This window comes from Bos mutus, chromosome 28 (genome assembly GCF_027580195.1).
Source record: "Bos mutus isolate GX-2022 chromosome 28, NWIPB_WYAK_1.1, whole genome shotgun sequence".
NCBI lineage: Eukaryota > Metazoa > Chordata > Mammalia > Artiodactyla > Bovidae > Bos > Bos mutus.
Window position 1 is genome coordinate 12,935,142 of NC_091644.1, and position 19,807 is coordinate 12,954,948.

The following is a 19,807-nucleotide window of genomic DNA, read 5'->3' on the forward strand; positions in this document are numbered from 1 at the left end:
GGCCACACTTTGAGAACTGCTCCTTACATGAATCAGAGCAGTGCGAGAAACTTCATGTGATGGGGTCCCTTCTCACAGAAATATTCAGACCTGGCATTGGAGCACTAAACAGTTGCTTAGTTAAGAACATCTGCATTGACCGCCACTGGACATCAAACATGAGTGCATTGTGCTGATCAGTTACAGCAGCTGGCTCTGGGCACCTACCAGGTAGTTTGAATGGTTACAGACATATTTATAGGGTCTCCCTCCCAGTCACCATGCACTATTACAGACTCTGTTCCTGTAAAGTGGGAAACAGCCCAAGAGCCTTGACTGTTCCCCAAACAAACTGTTACAGGAATCAAAGTTGAATGGGCTTTCTCTGGACACTTTTTCTGGTCTGCTTGGAAGGTCTGGGGTACTCTGTTGAAGAGATAGTCAGAGACCAGAGATCATTCATCATCAGCTTCTCTTGGTACTTGGTTGTTTATTGAGCATCTACTAAGTCCTCTGCTGGGTTCCAGAAATGTGTGGGGGAGTAAAATATGAGTTCCCTGCCCTGAAGAACATCACCAACTAATGGATAAGACAGTCAGGCAATTTATTATCTCTGAAAGATCATCTCACTTCTGTAAGAGTTCCTAGCCATGTCTGCCTGAGGTTACGGAGGAGGACAGCTCAAGAGGAGCATTTGATGCAAATTATGAGGCTTCAGGCTTTTGACTGTGTGGATCACAATAAACTGTGGAAAATTCTGAAAGAGATGGGAATACCAGACCACCTGACCTGCCTCTTGAGAAATTTGTATGCAGGTCAGGAAGCAACAGTTAGAACTAGACATGGAACAACAGACTGGTTCCAAATAGGAAAAGAAGTACGTCAAGGCTGTATATTGTCACCCTGCTTATTTAACTTATATGCAGAGTACATCATAAGACAGGCTGGGCTGGAAGCACAAGCTGGAATCAAGATTGCTGGGAAAAATATCAATAACCTCAGATATGCAGATGACACCACCCTTATGGCAGAAAGTGAAGAAGAACTAAAAAGCCTCTTGATGAAGGTGAAAGAGGAGAGTGAAAAAGTTAGCTTAAAATTCAACATTCATAAAACGAAGATCATGGCATCTGGTCCCATCACTTCATGGGAAATAGATGGGGAAACAGTGGAAACAGAGTCAGACTTTATTTTTTGGGGCTCCAGAATCACTACAGATGGTGACTGCAGCCATGAAATTAAAAGACGCTTACTCCTTGGAAGAAAAGTTATGACCAACCTAGATAACATATTGAAAAGCAGAGACATTACTTTGCCAACAAAGGTCCATCTAGTCAAGGCTATTGTTTTTCCAGTGGTCATGTATGGATGTGAGAGTTGGACTGTGAAGAAATCTGAGCGCCGAAGAATTGATGCTTTTGAACTGTGGTGTTGGAGAAGACTCCTCAGAGTCCCTTGGACTGCAAGGAGATCCAACCAATCCATTCTAAAGGAGATCAGCCCTGGGATTTCTTTAGAAGGAATGATGCTAAAGCTGAAACTCCAGTATTTTGGCCACCTCATGCGAAGAGTTGACTCATTGGAAAAGACTCTGATGCTGGGAGGGATTGGGGGCAGGAGGAGAAGGGGACGATAGAGGATGAGATGGCTGGATGGCATCACTGACTCGATGGACGTGAGTCTGAGTGAACTCCGGGAGTTGGTGATGGACAGGGAGGCCTGGCGTGCTGCGATTCATGGGGTCGCAAAGAGTCGGACACGACGGAGCGACTGAACTGAACTGAACAGATGAGGCTTCAGAAATGTCCTGATACCCTTACTATGGGACATAATAGACACTCAGTAAAATCACTTTCTTACCCCTGGGATGAAAGGCCTACAGAGGCAGGAGAAATCGCCCCATTTTATCAAGATTCCCATTCCCAGGAGGACCACTGCAGGATTGGCCTCAATCTAGATGGGATGCCTGTAATGATAGGAAAGGCTGCATCATGTAGGTAGAAATGAGGTCCTGAAAATCAAGCAAGGAAAGGAGACAATTTAAAACCCATGTGGTAACTTTCTCTTTCATACCTTTTGTTTGGTTGGTTGGTTTTGGTTCCTTGTACTTTAGTATAAATTTCTGAAGGCCAGCACAGAACCCACTGCCACAGGAAAAAACTCAGATTCTCTTCTTAGGGGAACTGTGCTCTTTAAAATATAATGCCAGCTTCCTCACAGCAGGTTTGCTAGAGAAGGGATTTGTGGTTTTGCTTTAGGCTGTTGTCTTCAAGGCAAGCTTTTGGTGTGTCTGCTGTAGCTGGGCATTTATTTCGCTTCCTGAGATTAATTGATGGCAAGTGGCATTCCTTGCTCTGCAAATCCTCAAAATAATGATCTTTTATTCTTTTTTTGAAGTCAGGCATGCTTAATTTCTAGCTGTGGACTTTGGAGGTGTGAGCTGAGATTCAAGAAGCATAGCTATGAAAAATTTAACTCACTGGGGCTTCTCAGTTGTTATAAAAATGTGGGTATTCCTAAATGCAGTCTTCAGATATTAGGACAAGACAAAAGCATGTCTAGCCTTAATTGATTATTGAGGCTCTCCTTAGCACATTGTCCTGACAGGGGCTCATGGGGAAATTTTCTACTGATTATTCACACCAGCTGTGCATTTCATAAATGCCCGACATGCTGCTTTTCCTCTCTTTGCGACACAGGGCACTGCGGCTTGGGGTACTGCAGTGGGGAATGAACGAGATCCAGCTGCTTCCTGCAAGTGGGAAGGCGTGAGATAGGGACCAGGCATCACTGACTTCCAGTTAAGAAGTCTTCTCTGGGCAAAGCCTTGTTTTCCCTCTAGCTGTGTTATCTTAGCCACATACTTAGTCACATTCTGTTTCCCATCCATGCAAATGGATCATAATAACAGAAATTGCCTGTGTCGTTGTGATGAGTACATCATAAAATGTAGGTAAAAGTTTTACCACAGCAACATTTGTAAGAGCTCAACCCAGGATGGCTATTCATCTTAGTAGCAATAGTAGTAGCAGTAGTAGTAATATAGTAGTCAGAGGAATAGTAGGAGAACCCATCTTTATTATTGAACCACTCTCTCTTTCCTGTCTCCTTTCACCATTATAAGAGATACAAATATAAGAGTAGATTCTTTGTTGTTGTTGCTCAGTCGTGTCTGACTCCTTATGACCCCTTGGGCTGTAGCACGCCAGGCTTCCCTGTCCTTCACCATCTCCCAGAGCTTGCTCAAACTCATGTCCGTTGAGTTGGTGATGCCATCCAACCATCTCGTTCTCTGTCATCCCTTCTCCTTCTGCCTTCAATCTTTCCCAGCATCAGGGTCTTTTCTAATGAGTCAGCTCTTCACATCAGGTGGTCAAAGTATTAGAGCTTCAGCTTCAGTATTAGTCCTTCCAGTGAATATTCAGGATTGATTTCCTTTAGGACTGACAGGTTTGATCTCCTTGCAGTCCAAGGGACTCTCAAGAGTCTTCTTCAATACCACAGTTCAAAAACATCAGTTCTTCAGCACTCAGCCTTCTTTATAGTCTAACTCTCACATCCATACATGACTACTGGAAAAACCATAGTTTTGACTATACAGACCTTTGTTGGCAAAATTATGTCTCTGCTTTTTAATACACTGTCTAGGTTTGTCATAGCTTTTCTTCCAAGGAGCAAGCATCTTTTAATTTCATGGCTGCAGTCACCATCTGCAGTGATTTTGGATGCCCCCCCACCCCCCCCCCGCAAAATAAAATCTGTCACTCTTTCCATTGTTTCCCTATCTATCTGCTATGAAGTGATGGGACTGGATGCCATGATCTTCGTTTTTTTGAATGCTGAGTTTTAAGTCAGCTTTTTCACTCTCCGCTTTTACTTTCTTCAAGATGCTCTTTAGTTCCTTTTCGCTTTCTGCGAAGAGGCGGTGTCATCTGCATATCTGAGGTTATTGATATTTCTCCCACCAACCTTGATTCTCGCTTGTGCTTCATCTAACCTGGCATTTCACATGATGTACTCTGCATATAAGTTAAATAAGCAGAGTGACAATATACAGCCTTGACGTACTCCTTGCCCAATTTGGAAGCAGTCTGTTATTCCATGTCCGATTCTAACTGTTGCTTCTTGACTTGCATACAGATTTCTCAAGAGGTAAGTAAGGTGGTCTGGTATTCCCATTTCTTTAAGAATTTTCCACATTTGATGGAGAAGGAAATGGCAACCCACTCCAGTATTTTTGCCTGGGAAGTCCCATGGACAGAGGAGCCTGTGGGCTGCAGTTCATGGGGTTGCAAAAGAGTTGGAGATGACTTTGTGACTAAATAACAACAAAACAATTCAAATAAATATTATTTATGGCCAAAAAAAAAAAAAAGAATTTTCCACATTTGTGATCTACACAATTAAAGGCTGTGGCATAGTTGATGAAGCAGAAGTAGATGTTTTCCTGGAATTCTCTTGATTTTTCTATGAGCCAACAAATATTGGCAATTTGATCTCTGGTTCCTCTGCCTTTTCTAAACCCAGCTTGAACATCTGGTAGTTCTTGGTTCACAGACTGTTGCAGTCTAGCTTGGAGAATTTTGAGCATTACTTTGCTAGTGTGTGAAATGAGTGCAATTGTGCAGTAGTTTGAACATTCTTTGGCATTGCCTTTCTTTGGGATTGGAATGAAAACTGACCTTTTCCGGTCCTGTGGCCACTGCTGAGTTTTTCGAGTTTGCTGGCATATTGAGTGCAGCACTTTAACAGCGTCATCTTTCAGGATTTGGAAGAGCTCAGTTGGAATTCCATCACCCCACTAGCTTTGTTGTAGTGATGCTTACGAAGGCCCACTTGACTTCACATTCCAGGATGTCTGGCTCTAGGTCACAACATCATGGTTATCTGGGTCATTAAGATCTTTTTTGTATACTTCTTTCATGTATTCTTGCCATCTCGTCTTAGCATCTTCTGCTTCTATTAGGTCCATACTGTTTCTGTCCTTTATTATGTCCATGTTTGCATGAAATGTTCCCTTGGTATCTCTAATAAAGAGATCTCTAGTCTCTCCCATTCTATTGTTTTCCTCTACTTCTTTGCATTGATCACTGAGGAAGGCTTTCTTTTCTCTCCTTGCTATTCTTTGGAATTCTGCATTCAGATGGGTATATCTTTCCTTTTCTCCTTTGCCTTTCACTTCTTTTCTTAGCTATATGTAAGGCCTCCTCAGACAACCATTTTGCCTTTTTGTATTTCTTTTTCTTGGGGATGGTTTTTGATCACCACTTCTTATGCAATGTTAGGAACCTCTGTCCGTAGTTCTTCAGACACTCTATCAGATCTAATCCCTTGAGTCTACTTGTAGTATTACCAATAGATTATACAGTATTCCACTGTATAATCATAAGAGATTTGATTTAGGTCATACCTGAATGGCCTAGTGGTTTTCCCTACTTTCTCAATTTAAGTCTGAATTTTGCAATTAGAAGCTCATGAGCTGAGCCGCAGTCAGCTCCTGGTCTTGTTTTGCTGGCTGTATAGAGCTTCTCAATCTTCGGCTGCAAAGAATATAATCAGTCTGATTTTGGTATTGACCGTTTTGGTGATGTATAAGCAGAGTATAAAGAATGATAATAATAATAGTAGTTAACATTTAGTGAGGGCATGCTCTGTGCCAGGTGCGTGGCATGTCTTTACTCAGACTGTCCTTAAATTGAACCCATTAGTTAATGATGCCATTTAACACTCCCATTTTCCAAATGAAGAAACTTGCACAATGTAGCAAGTAGTAGATGAGCCAAAATTTGAAGACAAACATTTTGGCTCTGGAGCCAGTATACACAAGCACTCTGCTAAAGAAATAGTTGGTTTTCTTCTATCAGTGGTATCCACTTCCAAAAACTCCCTTGGAGGATTAGCTCTCTTGGTCCCACTGAACAAATTAACTGGCTGGTGTCTCGGCTTCTTCTTTTTCTCTGGATGGGGTTGTCAGAGGTATTGATCCTCAAATGCATAAGTTAAAGACCAGGAAGCCTCCCAGGCAGAGCATATCTAATTGGGTATGTATGTGGCCCAAACTCTTTTGTGAAGATGTTGTATATTTCTGGTATGTTTCCATGTATTTCTAAACTGATGGCAGGATGCTTCTTTCCTTTAAATGAACAGCTGAGCCCTAAGGTGCAAGAGGACAGCCAGGGTCATCAGTGGAGTGACATCTGGTCAATCGTGCCCATTTTTATTCAAGATACACAACTGTATTAATTAGCTCAGGCTGCCATAATAAAGTTCACAGAGTGAGTGTCTTAAACACAGAAATTAATTTTCTTATGGCTCTAGAGATTGGAAGTTCAAGATCAAGGTGCTGGCGGGGTTGGTTCCTTCTGAAGCCATGAAGGAAGGATCTGTTTCAGGCCTCTCTTCTTGCTGGTAGATGGCCGTCTTCTCCTTGTGACTTCACATCATCTTCCCTCTGAATGTGCTTGCCTGAAGTTCCTCCTTTTGTAAGGACAACAATCATACTGAATTAGGGCCTTCCCTAATGACTCCATTTTAACTGTGTTACCTCTTTAATGAGCATATCTCAAAATATAGTTACAGTTGGAGATGCTAGGAGTTAGGACTACAACATACAGATTTTGTGGGATGGAGGGGGATACAATTCAGTCCCTAACAACTACACAGCAGATATCCTTCCCTCATAGTTTCACCCTAAAACAAGGCATGTAGGTGATAAGTAACAAATGAACCTTGAATCAATTATGGTCCATTTGGTGGGAGTTGGGATTACTTTGTGAGTTGAGGAAGCATATAAAATAGTTCAGATGCGAAGGACAGTATCTAGGATTGGTCCTCGGTTCCAGCTAAGTCTTTAAAGGAGTTGTCTGAGAACTTGTGAAAGTGACTCTCTTCATCATTTTGTAAACTAATAATGATGAGATTCAATATTCGGGGAGGTTTCTGATGGTCCTTCTTTCCATGTATAACAAACTGCCTTATTCTCCTGGGCCTCCCCTGACCAAAGCACTGTTGATTGACATGCTCAAGGGGCAGAAGTTCCTGTGGAATGACTGACTCTTTACTCTTCACCTATGTCAGAGATCTCTCAGTAGCCTAAGCCAGCCTATGTCACGTGCACTGATGCAGGACCAGACATGGCAAAGAAACATATCCTGTCTGGCCCAGAGTAGTGACAGCCTCTCATGCTGTTGGAATGATTCACATTCTAAGATTCCTCCCAGACATCTAGTGAATCTAGTTAACGAGGAGCAGTTCTAGTCATCAGTCTTCAGGATAAGTGCTACTTATCCTCCATCTTTGCTCCAAAAACAACTTTTCTATGCTTACTGCATGCCCTCCAGCCTTTTGATACCCAATAGTGGTTAAAAAATACAAACTTTCCAGGCACCTCTTGTTCGTTGAGAGAACAGTGCTTCAAATCTTAAAGATCTTCGAGGCTCACCCAACATTTACAGTGAAATCCCCTCTGTATCCACAGCTCCTTAGGAATGTCTCAAATGATGAGCAATCCACTGCCTTGGGAAACAACTCATGTCATTTAAAAAATACTTCCCATTTGTATGACATTCTTCCTTTTTGGAAACTTGAGTTTGGCTCTATCTAAATCCCTAGTCTGGGCTCCATCAGTCGTATTCAATCAGCTGAATCCATCCCTTCCACTTGACTCCCAGTGCACACCCGAGTGCCACTTGGGAGCCTGGCCTGAGTCTTCTGTACCATAGGTCAGGCAATACAACATCTCCAAGATAACATCTTTTGTTTGGATCTTCTTTGGGGCCTCAATCCTGTGAATGGCTTCTAGTGGATCATGACTAAAATAGGCTGAGATTCCTTCTCACCTTTCAGGGCTCAGAGCAAATGTTACGTTCTTTGCGAAGGTCTCCTTGATCACTCAAATACCAGGCAATTGAGTGTTTTATTGGTGTTCTCGGACCACCTTGTACATTACTTTGCTATAACACTTGCTGCAGTTTATCACAGCTGTTGATGGGCGTTTTCTCTCTTGCTCAATGTATGATAACCCTTTCTTTAACAAGGGACTGAGCCTTCATCATTACAGTCTCCTCCATTCCTGGCACAGAAGAGGGGGTTCAGGTTTACTGGGTGCTTTACTGATTCAAGAAACCAAAGGTCAAATTTCAGGTACCATGACTGGTCAGAAAAGGAAATATATTTGTTCAGGGAGATTTTTGACAGTCTTCAGATGATCCTCTTTTAGGAACATCCTGCTGCTAAGTCACTTCAGTCGTGTCCGACTCTGTGCAACCCCAGAGACGGCAGCCCACCAGGCTCCCCCGTCCCTGGGATTCTCTAGGCAAGAACACTGGTGTGGGTTGCCATTTCCTTCTCCAGTGCATGAAAGTGAAAAGTGAAAGTGCAGTCGCTCAGTCATGTCCGACTCTTAGCGACCCCATGGACTGCAGCCTACCAGGTTCCTCCATCCATGGGAGTTTCCAGGCAAGAGTACTGGAGTGGGGTGCAGGAACGTCCTGGATGACTTATATTTAAATGATCTTGGGGCAGGCTGAGAGGCTTGCAGGAAGTGCAGAGTGCAACGTGGTTTACCACTGAGACCTCCGTGATGCTTCTAGATGTTCCAGCACAAATCCTGGCTTGCAGCTCTCGTGTCAAATAATACGTGGGGTACCCAAATCCTCACCCTAGTTAATGAGGCTTGACATTACAAAGCTGTCTTTTTCTTCTCATTGAGGGGCAATTGATCATCAGGCTTGCTTGTTTACTTTTCTAAGATGAGGGTTGGAGACCAGTACAACCAAGGGATGATTCCTCCCAAGAAAGATAGGAAATCAAAATGTATCTCCTCCCTTGCAAGGCACATATTTTCCAAAAGGAATTTTGGTCAGCTTGCTACATCATTTGCTTGCTTGCTCATATTATATGAATATAAATCCTGAATATTGGGGGTAGGAATACTCAGAAGTATTCCTTGAGATAATACTTCCTCTCCAACCAATGAACAAACTGATTCTGTATCTTCAGGGAAGACTCTCTTCCAACTAAAATACATTCTAGGGCTAGGAAGAAAGAATCTATTCTGTTCATTTTCTCAGACTCCTTCTTTATGGTGAGTAGTGGATATCTATAGGACTCTTAAAAAATTCTTCAAGGACAAAAATATTTAAGTTTTCTCTTGCCATGATCTGTAACCCGTTCTTATCAGCAACTGCCTTTTTATTTTAGCATTTTGGGCTGAGTTCAGTGTTTGAAAGGTGACCTGCTGGTTTACAACACCTCCAGACTTTGCAGCAACCCAACTACTGAGATGTTATTCCGAGCTGATCGTTCTTCTCCTTTTAAGATCAGATATGACAGTTCCTGTAGTCGTCTGGCATGTTCATGGAAGATAACTGTAGGATTGCCCTGCACAATATTTGTCATTTGGTGCAGCCTAAAAGAAAATTTGCAGGAATAAATAAAAGCAGTGAGAGTCTTCCCCACTTAAGTGGGAATGGGAGGCCTGCTAGGAGGGCCATGGTAGGAATCCTAAATGTTCAATTCTAGGTCTCTGGACCATATCAAAGGGACTGGTATTACACTGTCTATGTTCCAAACATACAGATGAGATACATCAGAGAAATTTCAGAGGAAGAAATATTAAGAACTAAAAGTTCAATTTTACACTTGAAATAGATGGTTTAAAAGGTAAAATAACTTTAAACTTTGGGAGTTTCAACTTATTTATATTTTCTGTTTCAAACTGATGAGATTATTCAGGGGAAATAGTTCCACTGTACAGATAGGTAACTATCCCTGGGATACTGTGGTAACTATGCCTAGGATACTATCCTAATTTTATATGGTCATTGTTGTAGGCACTCAAATACCTCCCTCAAAATGGAGGTCCAGAATCTCTGTCAGAGATAGAATCTAGACCACAGATATGAGCCAAGATGCACGATTTATATTTCTTATGCTGTAAGCTTGTTAGAGCTGCCTGATTCTATTGTAATTCTTATGGTTGTTGGTAAGGCTCTGCCAGTCCGCTGGAGGGGAAGCCTCTACAGAGACATCTTTTTTCTCCACCAGTAAATAAGGCAAGAGCAAGTGAATGTAGCTCTGAGAATTCAAGACAAGTTTATTAAGATGCCTCTGAGCTCGAGGCTCTCATCTGTGGAGGGAGTGTGGCAGTTGGGAGGTGAAGGTGCAGGTGGGGCGGTGCGTCATTGGACAGTGAGTGCAAATACAGCTGTCAAGGCAAGGAGAGAGCGTGTTGTTTAGTATTGAAATCATGTATTCCAGATGTGGGCATTTGGTAGTCAATCTGCTCTGAAGTGACATGCTGCTGAATCTTTAAAGGGCTTCAGCCAGGGAGAGCAAAATCTGATTGGGCAAATTGCTAAAATATTTAAAGTGCAGCCTGTTAAAGCTTTTACTGCGAAGAGCATCACGTCAGAAGTTGTAGTCAGAAAGAGCGAGTAATTGGCTTTCCATCCTCATGCCAGTCAGTCAGCATGAGGCTCTATTCCTCTTCTTTCCTCTTCATTGCCAATGCTAATAACAACCCTTTGGGTGTGCGCGCGCGTGTGTGTGTCATGGAGAGACTGGATAGCTGGTAAATGAGAACAGAAGGAGTGAGACATCCATAAGAAGGGAGACTGAATCCACAGAATGATGTGAAGTCCATTGGAGAGAAAGGGGAATGGGAAAGAAAGGCAGAATTACTACTCAGCACAGGTCACCTGCACTTTCAGGAGTTGGTGGGGGTTCAGGGCAGTTATCTTTCACAGGATGGGTTCTGCAAGTAAAAGATTGGCCTTCAGTGACAAGCGCTTCCTCCGCTTCTCCCACCTCCTCTGAGATGTAACTCAGGGGGCACTTTCCATTTATAATTTATCACATTTTCCACTTAGGTTTTCCTGTACTTTTCTCCCCAGGCATGACCCCTTGTTAATTCCTGGCAATGATCAGATTGACAACATGGACTCCAATGTGAAGAAATATGACTCTACTGGGATGTTTCACTGGTGTGCGCCCAAGGAGATAGAGAAAGTCATCCTGGTGAGTGACAGGTTGCAGAATCTGTGCCATCCGCTTCTGTCCCAAATTATATTTGCTGTGAATGAAGTTTTCCTAGCTGGGTGGTGGGGTGTTTGTTCCTGGCCCTAATTATTTTTGGTAATTAATATTCAGGACATATGTTGAAGCAGCTAGAACTCATATCAGAGCATGACCCAAGAGTGGAATTTTCGATCTGTGAATATGTATTCGCTCATTACCTTAGGGTGTGAAAGCCATCGTGGGAGCAGTATGTACCATATCCTGCAGGCGTGGTTGTCAGGCCAGAGCATGCCTATGCCATTAGCTGTGTGGCCTTGGATCAGTCCCTTGAAGAATTTGCACTTCATCTCTTATGTGTAGGAAGATGGGATGAGAATGACCTTAACTCATAGAATTGTAGTGAAGATTAAAACCCAACATAGGACTCCATAAACTTACCTATTTTTATTATATATTAAATGCCATGAAGAAATCTGAATGCTACCTGTATCATCATTTGTTTATAATAGTGTCTTGTATCTTTCTAGATAATATATTTGCATATTTGTGATCCTTCTTAGCTCATAAGGTAGGCAGGCAAATCCCACTTGCTGATGATGACAAGGATGACCATGATCCACCTCGGAAAGGCTGGAGCCCATAGCCCCGTTTCCTGGTTGACTCATCTCAGTAGCAGCAGTGGGCTTCTTCTGGTCTGTCTCAGGAATGTTAGAACAGATAATAATCCATGCTATTCTTTAGACTTGTCCGATTAACAGCTTAAGGTTTTACGCCTACATCGGCTTTCCTACCAGTTTATTGTCTTGCTAATCCATGCAAAATGGATTTATAATCAGGAAGGTCAGATGGAAAGGCTCTTCCTCCCTTGTGCTTTCTAATCCTCAGATTGCTGACGCCTGCTCCTTTATGTCAGCCAGGAAAATCCTATCATTGCTGATGTTATGGCCACTGTTCCTAAGAAAGGAAGGTTCCAGTTCCTCAGAATGCCTTTGTGCTCTAATCCACTAGGTTTTCCCCTGTGTTTTATCTGAATATGTGTGTGACTTCTCAATTTAATTATAATCGAGCATTAAGAACCAATACAGCTCTGTTCTGGAGGTTGTCTGGGAGGTGTGAAAGTTGCAGACAAAAGCATAGAAAGTCAGAATTCTCAGGAAGCAATCCTTTTCCAAGGAGTACAAATGGTTCTCATTACAAAGCTGCTGCTCTTGTTTATATTCTGATGTTGTATCTGCCCCACTTTTGCTCTGGGGATATAAACTCATCCTGTTATTACCCACCTTGGGGCATGTCAGAAGCTGGGTTGACATTTTGGGATGTAAGCTTTCAATGGCTTGCCTAGATAATCCTGAGAAGTGCATGGCTGACATTCAAAGCACCCTACCAGCCCCAAAGAGTTTAATGAGGTGTTACTACTCCTCTCATCTGAAAAATAGGATCATTTAACAAAACGTATTTCACAAACCTATTACATGTTAGACACTTGTTCTTGTTGCTAAAGATACAACCTCTGACAACAGCTGGTCTCATAGCTCTTGTAATCTAGTGGGGACAAAGACCAGATCTCAAGATAGACAATGACTATGTAATAACATTTTAGATATTGATAAAATGCTATGAAGAAAATAAAATGGGGTCATGGGCTAAATCAACCCTGAATATCCATTGGAAAGACTGAAGCTTAAGCTTCAAAACTTTGGCCACCTGATGTGAAGAGCCAACTCATTGGGAAAGACCCTGATGCTGGGGAAGATTGAGGGTAGGAAGAGAAGGGGGCAACCAGAGGATGAGGTGGTTGGATGGCACTGACTCAATGGACATGAGTTTGAGCAAACTCTAGGAGATAGTGAAGGACAGGAAAGCCCAGCATGCTGTAGCAGTCCATGGGGTTGCAAAGAGTCAGACAGGACTTAGCAACTGAACAACAGCAGCAGTGTGGGCTAGAAGGGGCTTCCCGGGCGGTACAGTGCTAAAGAATCCACCTGCCAGTAAAGCAGATGTAAGAGACATGGGTTCAATCCCTGGGTCAGGAAGAACTCCTGGAGAAGGAAATGGCAACCCACTCCATCGTCCTTGTCTGGGAAATCCCACAGACCAAGGAGCCTGGAGGGCTACAGTCCGTGTCGTCAGATGCAACGGAGCACCCACACATGCATGGGCTAGAAAGGGACTTGTAGGTGCTGTTTAGACAGGGTGGTCCAAAAAACCCGTTGTCAAATAACCCTCTCAAAGAGATGAGAATGCTTGCGAGAGCCAGCTGCACGAGGATTGTTTGTGCATGTAGGATACTAAGTGCTTTTGGAGTTAGAAAATTTGAGATGGCTATAATTCTGAGAAAATGACCATCTAATTAAAAGATATAATGTACCATGAAACAATATATTAAAAGCTAAGCGTGGCAAGACACAAAGTGCTGTTTCACTCTAGCGTGTATTTAAGTGGCCAGGGAAATCTTATTAGATACAAACAGGTTGAGCTGAGAAGGGGTTAATGGCCGTGAAGGCCCCACATACATGGACTAGGCCTTGAAGGATATATAGGAAAAAGAAGATACACACAAGTGGTTTCTCCATTGGGTCTAATATCTGACTGAATCCGTTTCCCCAGGGCTACATCCTGGGAATTGGGGTCTTTACCAGGTTCTCCAGGTCATACTGCTCTGGTTAGTCTGAGGATCTCGTGTGTTGGACACCAGATCTAAGCTCCTGGGATTAGCACAGTGAACGGCCACTCTGCTAACTGGTGCTTTCCCTAGCTCCACACGTCTAGATTTCCGGCCTGTATTCTGAACTTAGTTTTTATTTCCCAGGCTTCCTGAAGGGAGCTAGCCTCCCAAATGACCTGGCCAAATAAAACTAATCAGGAATCCCATCACAGCACATTACAGACAGGTTGACCCTCTGCTGCTGGTACCTAGACATGCATGCTCCATCCAGCCAAGATAACTCACTCATCCATGAAGCAGTGATGGGGATGTGACTCCCTAGCGGCTCCTCCTTGGTCACCATTTATAAGACATGTTTTATGGCCTGCATCTTAGATGTCCCTGTACTGTTGCAGAGAGAAACCAATAACAGTGACAGCCCCTGCTTTATTCTAACGATCAGGGAGTAAAAGCTAGCTTCTTCCTCTCCTTGGGGGTTGCTGTAATAACCCTGACATTGTCATGAATTGCAATATTGGCATTTAAACAATCAATACACTGGTCAATTCTAGAGATTAAATTGAGCAGAGTTTGATATGTGCAGTGGACATTAATATGCCTCCCCAAAAGCATTGTAAGCCACATGGGGCCGTCCAGACATGCAATGGGTGAACTGGGAGGAAGAAAGGAAGTTGGGAGGCATTGGACCAGAAAGAGAGGCAGAGAAAGACCCACAACTGGCCTCCTGTGTTGCTCTTTGCACGAACACAGTAAGCAGAGGGGCCAGCAGGGGCTAAAGGTTTAATTGTCCTGGGAAGCTTAAACTGGGGTGATTTTATTCTTTCATTTGTCCCCTTTGTGAATTATAGGCCTGGAGTTGGGGGAAGACGGGGGCCTGTTGCTCTTGCTGTTATGATCCTTCTCGTGATTGTTTGGGAGTCTTCCTCTGATGACTTAGCACAAGTGGTCGCTCTAGTTGTGTCCCTGCAAACCCTAAGGCAGCAGTGGATAGCGGTCGGCAAACTCTCTCTGTAACGGGTCATATAACAAAGAATTTACAACTAATCACCTCTGCTCTTGTAATGTAAAACCAGCCACCGCAACACCTAAACCAGTAAGACCAGCCGTGTTGTGATAAAACTTTCTTGGAATTTGAACTTCATATAAGTTTTACGTAGTATGAGATATTTTTCTTTTGATTTTTTGCCAACAATTTTCAAACATAAACACCAATCTTTGCTCACTGGCCAGAGATAAGCAGGTACTGGGTTAGATTTGGCCTGTGAGTCATCGTTTGCTAGCCCCTGGTTTTGGGCTGTCATTTTCTACCTTCTGATGTAGTAATGTCCTGTGGGATCCCATTGATGAGTCTAGAATTCAAAGCTCATCTCTTGAGCCAAGGCCAGCACGAGTCTGACTATTTTATCATCATCTCAGCAACAAAGGAAAACAGTTTTATCAACAATTTCCTGGAAACTAAGACTTCCTTTTCCAAATGACGTCAGTATTGCTCTTCTTTCTTATCTCTCCCCATGAATCCTGTTCATATGTATGTATGGCATAGCTTCCTTAAATCTTTTTTTAAAAGAAAGTAGTGATGTGTGTGAATATATATTTTTGTTGTTGTTTAACCACGAAGTCGTGTCTGACTCTTTGCAACCCCATGGACTTCATATTTATTACATCAGTATAGTTTCTGTACACATACTCGAGGTATAGGCATATATTCCCTGGTGGCTCAGATGGTAAAGAATCTGCCTGCAGTGTGGGAGTCCCAGGTTTTATCCCTGGGTCAGGAAGATCCCCTTGGAGAAGGGAATGGCTACCCACTCCAGTGTTCTTGCCTGGAGAATCCCATGGGCAGAGGAGTCTAGTGAGCTATAGTCCATGGGGTTGCAAAGAGTCAGACATGACTGAGCGATTAACACATGGCATGGATATAACATTGAAGGAATAAAAAATAATAGTACATAGCAAGCACTCAGTGACTGTTTACTTGTTATTTTACAAAAGTGATTTTCTAGTCCCTTGCACAACCCCGTGAGGTCTTCTCTCCAATGCTTGTGCTCTTCTCCCCCGGCAGACCCGAAGTGAAGCTGCCATGACCGTCCTGAGCGGCCACGTGGTGGTCTGCATCTTCGGCGACGTCAGCTCTGCCCTGATTGGCCTTCGGAACCTGGTGATGCCGCTCCGTGCCAGCAACTTTCACTACCACGAGCTCAAGCACATCGTGTTTGTGGGCTCCATCGAGTACCTCAAGCGGGAATGGGAGACACTGCATAACTTCCCCAAGGTTTCCATCTTGCCTGTAAGTCCAAGGTCACGTTACCAATGCTTCTTTCTCCTTTGTATTCACAAAAGAGAAATCCCAGATGAATATAATGGTTGTAGCTTTGATCATGCCTCTGCTTCTTCATCTGGTTATGGGCCTGAGGACTCAGCCCTTCCCCTACACTCTGTCTAGGAATATCCAAACCCTGAGAGACCTTATTAAAAGGAATTTGCAGCCAAGTTCAGTCACTCACCAGACATGGAGTTTAGCTGATATCAAATGTATTAACCATATCAGTGTCTAAACACTTTCTCTCTTACCTACCCAAACCCAGTGCTTTGCAATAGTATAATGCTTATAGTGGAATTTACATATGGAACTATTTATATCACTTTATTTATGGCATTATAACTGCTTGGAGAAATCTTATTTTATCTTGTTCTGTTTTTAACTAAATGTATTTAACAGAATTTTTATTTCTGCTGTGCAGAGGACCAACCCCTTCTGCTGGCCAACCCCTGCTTCCATCATCGTCATTTAGAAACCCTGTAATGTTTCCATACCATTGCATGTGTACACATCGGTGCCCATGTGTGCTTGTGATATTATTGATTATAAAACACATAAAAGGAACAGTTTTGGACTCCACAATTTAATGTGAGGGCATGGGGTTCATGATTTGAGAGTCATGTAACTACTTCCTTAATTAGTAATCAATATATTTTCTATAAATTCCCAAATAATTGGAGAGCACTTTACATTTTAACCTTTCCTGTAGTTCTTCAAGCTACAAATCCATGCAAATGCTACTTATTCTCCAGACATTTTTCTTGGAAGTTCATATCCCTAAAACTGAGGGACACAAATTTGATTCTATATTTCAAGAAGTCTGGATTTTTTCCCCACTTTTGAAGCTAAAATTCATTTTTTTCTGTTATTAGCTTCTGGAATCTCAGAAATGGAAAGAATCAAGTAATATAATTCAATAAGAAAGACATAAAAATCTATCCATAAGCAATGCCATTTGTAGCTACCATGTATCCTTATATACACCTAGCACAAAAGACAGTTAATATAGACAATAAATATATAAAGAAGTGAGAAAAATACAGACAGAGATCTTTTGGATGCTGGACCACAAAAGTCAGTTCATCACTGACTTGATGAACACATGTGGCTAAAAATAGTCACCTGCAGAAAATCAAATAGTCTTACCCAGAAGAGCAGAAGCAGAGATACACCTTGCTAATTTCAGGAACGTGATAGTTGTGATTACATATTTCCACCATTATTTTTCCTACATGTGCCTTCCTACATGTCCTTGGGAGCAATAGACTGGGGTACAAAAGTATTTTGTGAAGAGCTTACTGTTTTTCTGGGACACAGTTGTCCACGTGTATGTTGGGGTCTGTGTACGGTGTTTGCTATGTATGGTTGTTTGTTGTGTGTGCTTCCTTCTTCGTGCCCTTGTGCACATCTACTCATCTGCCTATGTCTATGTGAACTAGTTCTGTTTGCAGCCTCTCCTATTTCAAACCTTCCAAAATTTAGCACACTCAGGCATGGCATATTTGTACAAAATGGGCCCTCACCTTTTTCTTCATCTATTTCATTCCTTAAATTGGGCCATCCCGGAGAAACATGGACTTCTCAGGTGGTGGTGCTGCTGCTGCTGCTAAGTCGCTTCAGTCGTGTCCAATTCTATGCGACCCCATAGACGGCAGCCCACCAGGCTCCCCTGTCCCTGGGATTCTCTGGGCAAGAATACTGGAGTGGGTTGTCATTTCCTTCTCCAATGCATGAAGGTGCTAGTGGTTAAGAACCCACATGCCAATGCAGGAGACTTAAGAAGTGTGGCTTCAATCCCTGGGTCAGGAAGATCTCCTGGAGGAGGGCATGGCAAATCATTCCAGTATTCTTATCTGGAGAATCGCATGGACAGAGGAGCCTGGAGAGCTACAGTCCATGGGGTCGCAAAGAGTCAGAAGTGACTGAAAGAACTTAGCACACGTAGAGAAACACAGTGTTTCTGTGTATGTCATTTGTATTACTTGAGTTTTGAACTCATGTGTGTACAGCTGTACAGGGATTGTCTTATATCACAATTACTGTTGGATTTTCTGCAAGGTGAAAATTAAAAGAATATGGATGTAAGCAGTTGAAGCTTATGCATTGGTGAAATGTTTCAGGAAGCTGGTCAGACTTATTTTGCACCAAAGACCCCAGGAAAAGAGGGGAGAGTTCTTCTCTCAAAAGATCCTGCTCCAGAGCTTGGAACTAGCAGCTTCCCCACCCTATAGGCCTCTTCCTTCATAATTTCACTTTGAAGCAATATTTTGGAGGCTGAGAATAGAATCATTACTGCCACTGAGTCATAAAAAGAGGGCTGATGGCCTTGATCTCTGTGGCCAAGTCTAGTATTCTCAAAGTCCCCTTTCCAGGAAGGAGAATGAGAGGAAGGCATCCAGAGATACAGGCAGTTGGCAGACCCTCTCCCTACTGGCTCAGTGAGTTGAAGGTAACTCAGATCTCTATGAAGGCACATCAGAAGCTGGATTTAGGCTGGAGGATGAGGGAGGCTGGTAGCTGGCCATGAACTCCAAAATGATGCCTGTGGGCCCCTCTTACATGGGATGGCCAGATTATTCGGCCATAGCCCTCGACGAGGACACAGAGCATGTGGGGGTCATGCCCCTGTCCTTCAATCCTAACCCTTATATTTTACCAGTGGCTACATTTCTGACCTCTCTGTCATTCCCTCCTTTGTTTTGTCATTCAAATGTAATTCCCCATTGTTTTCTGTTGTTATGGGACATTTCAAAAAATCTGTTTACTGGCTTATTTATTTTTAATTACTCCAGTAATATACAAATATGTTCTTGTTATAAAATATTCAGACAAAAAAGAAGTATGTAAAGTCAAAAACAAACTTTTCCTTCCAGTCTTATTCCCCTCCCCAGGGGTAATTCCTGTTATTAATTTAGTGTGTACTTTTTCTGAACTTTCTCTCTGAAAGTTTGTATATACATTCATGCATGTATAGTTCTATTTTGTGGGTTTCTTTTTGCATAAATGAAATCATACTTTCTGAATTGTCTAGAACTTGTTTTTTGTTTGTTTGCTTTACTTGCTCCTCTCTCTTTGAGATCCTTCCAAAGCAATACTACATGGAGAACTCTTTTTCAGTCCTTTTACCTACTACAGAGACTTCCACTGTAAATCTATCTGATGGTGTATTTAACCAGGCCTATGTTCTTGGACAATGACTCGACTTCCTTGTTTTTTTTTCTTGCTCAAAAGATGCAGTAAAATGATATGACATGAAGCTTTACCCACGCTTCCATCTCCCCTTTGCAAGATGCACATTGATTGCACTCTCTCCCACCTCTTCCAAACTGAGCGCTGCATTCAGCCCCACCTCATCACACCATGCTCCCTGGCTATTTCCCCTTGGCTGCCTTGGAAATTCTAGTTGGAGCTGCTGTCTTTTTGCCTGAGACGGAAGTGACTTGCTATTAAATAAACAGGCATTTGAAATCCACCCCTTTGTTACATTCTGAAAGCCAGAGGTTGCCACAGGACAGTTACTTAAATCAAGACAATTTCCAGGCAGGAAGAAGATGTAGAACCCTGGCATTATTCCTCTCCCTCGTTAGTTAGTAATAGCTTGATTGAGTATTGAGAGCAAGCCTAAAATGCTGCCATCAGCACCAACTACCCTTTAGATTAGCACACAGCTCCTATTCCCTTGAATGTAGTTAGGCCAGCTTAATGTCAAGGCATAAAAAAGATACTTGTTAAATAATTTCCCAGAGCTCCGGCTCAATCTTTAATTTGTTTTTATTTTTTCCCCCTCTTTCCCTCTCGTCCCTCAGTCTCATTTTTGCTTCTCC

General features: G+C 42.6%; 1 protein-coding gene across 13 annotated transcripts in view; it reads left to right on the forward strand.

Moving 5' to 3' along the window:
* KCNMA1 (potassium calcium-activated channel subfamily M alpha 1) overlaps positions 1–19,807 on the forward strand; it is a 780,456-nt gene that overhangs the window by 673,188 nt on the left and 87,461 nt on the right. For all 13 annotated transcript variants that reach the window (XM_070364783.1, XM_070364784.1, XM_070364782.1 and 10 more), the window contains 2 exons: positions 10,875–10,998; positions 15,726–15,950. In XM_070364783.1, the coding sequence (XP_070220884.1) occupies positions 10,875–10,998; positions 15,726–15,950 (349 nt within the window). The remainder of the gene's footprint in view (positions 1–10,874; positions 10,999–15,725; positions 15,951–19,807) is intronic.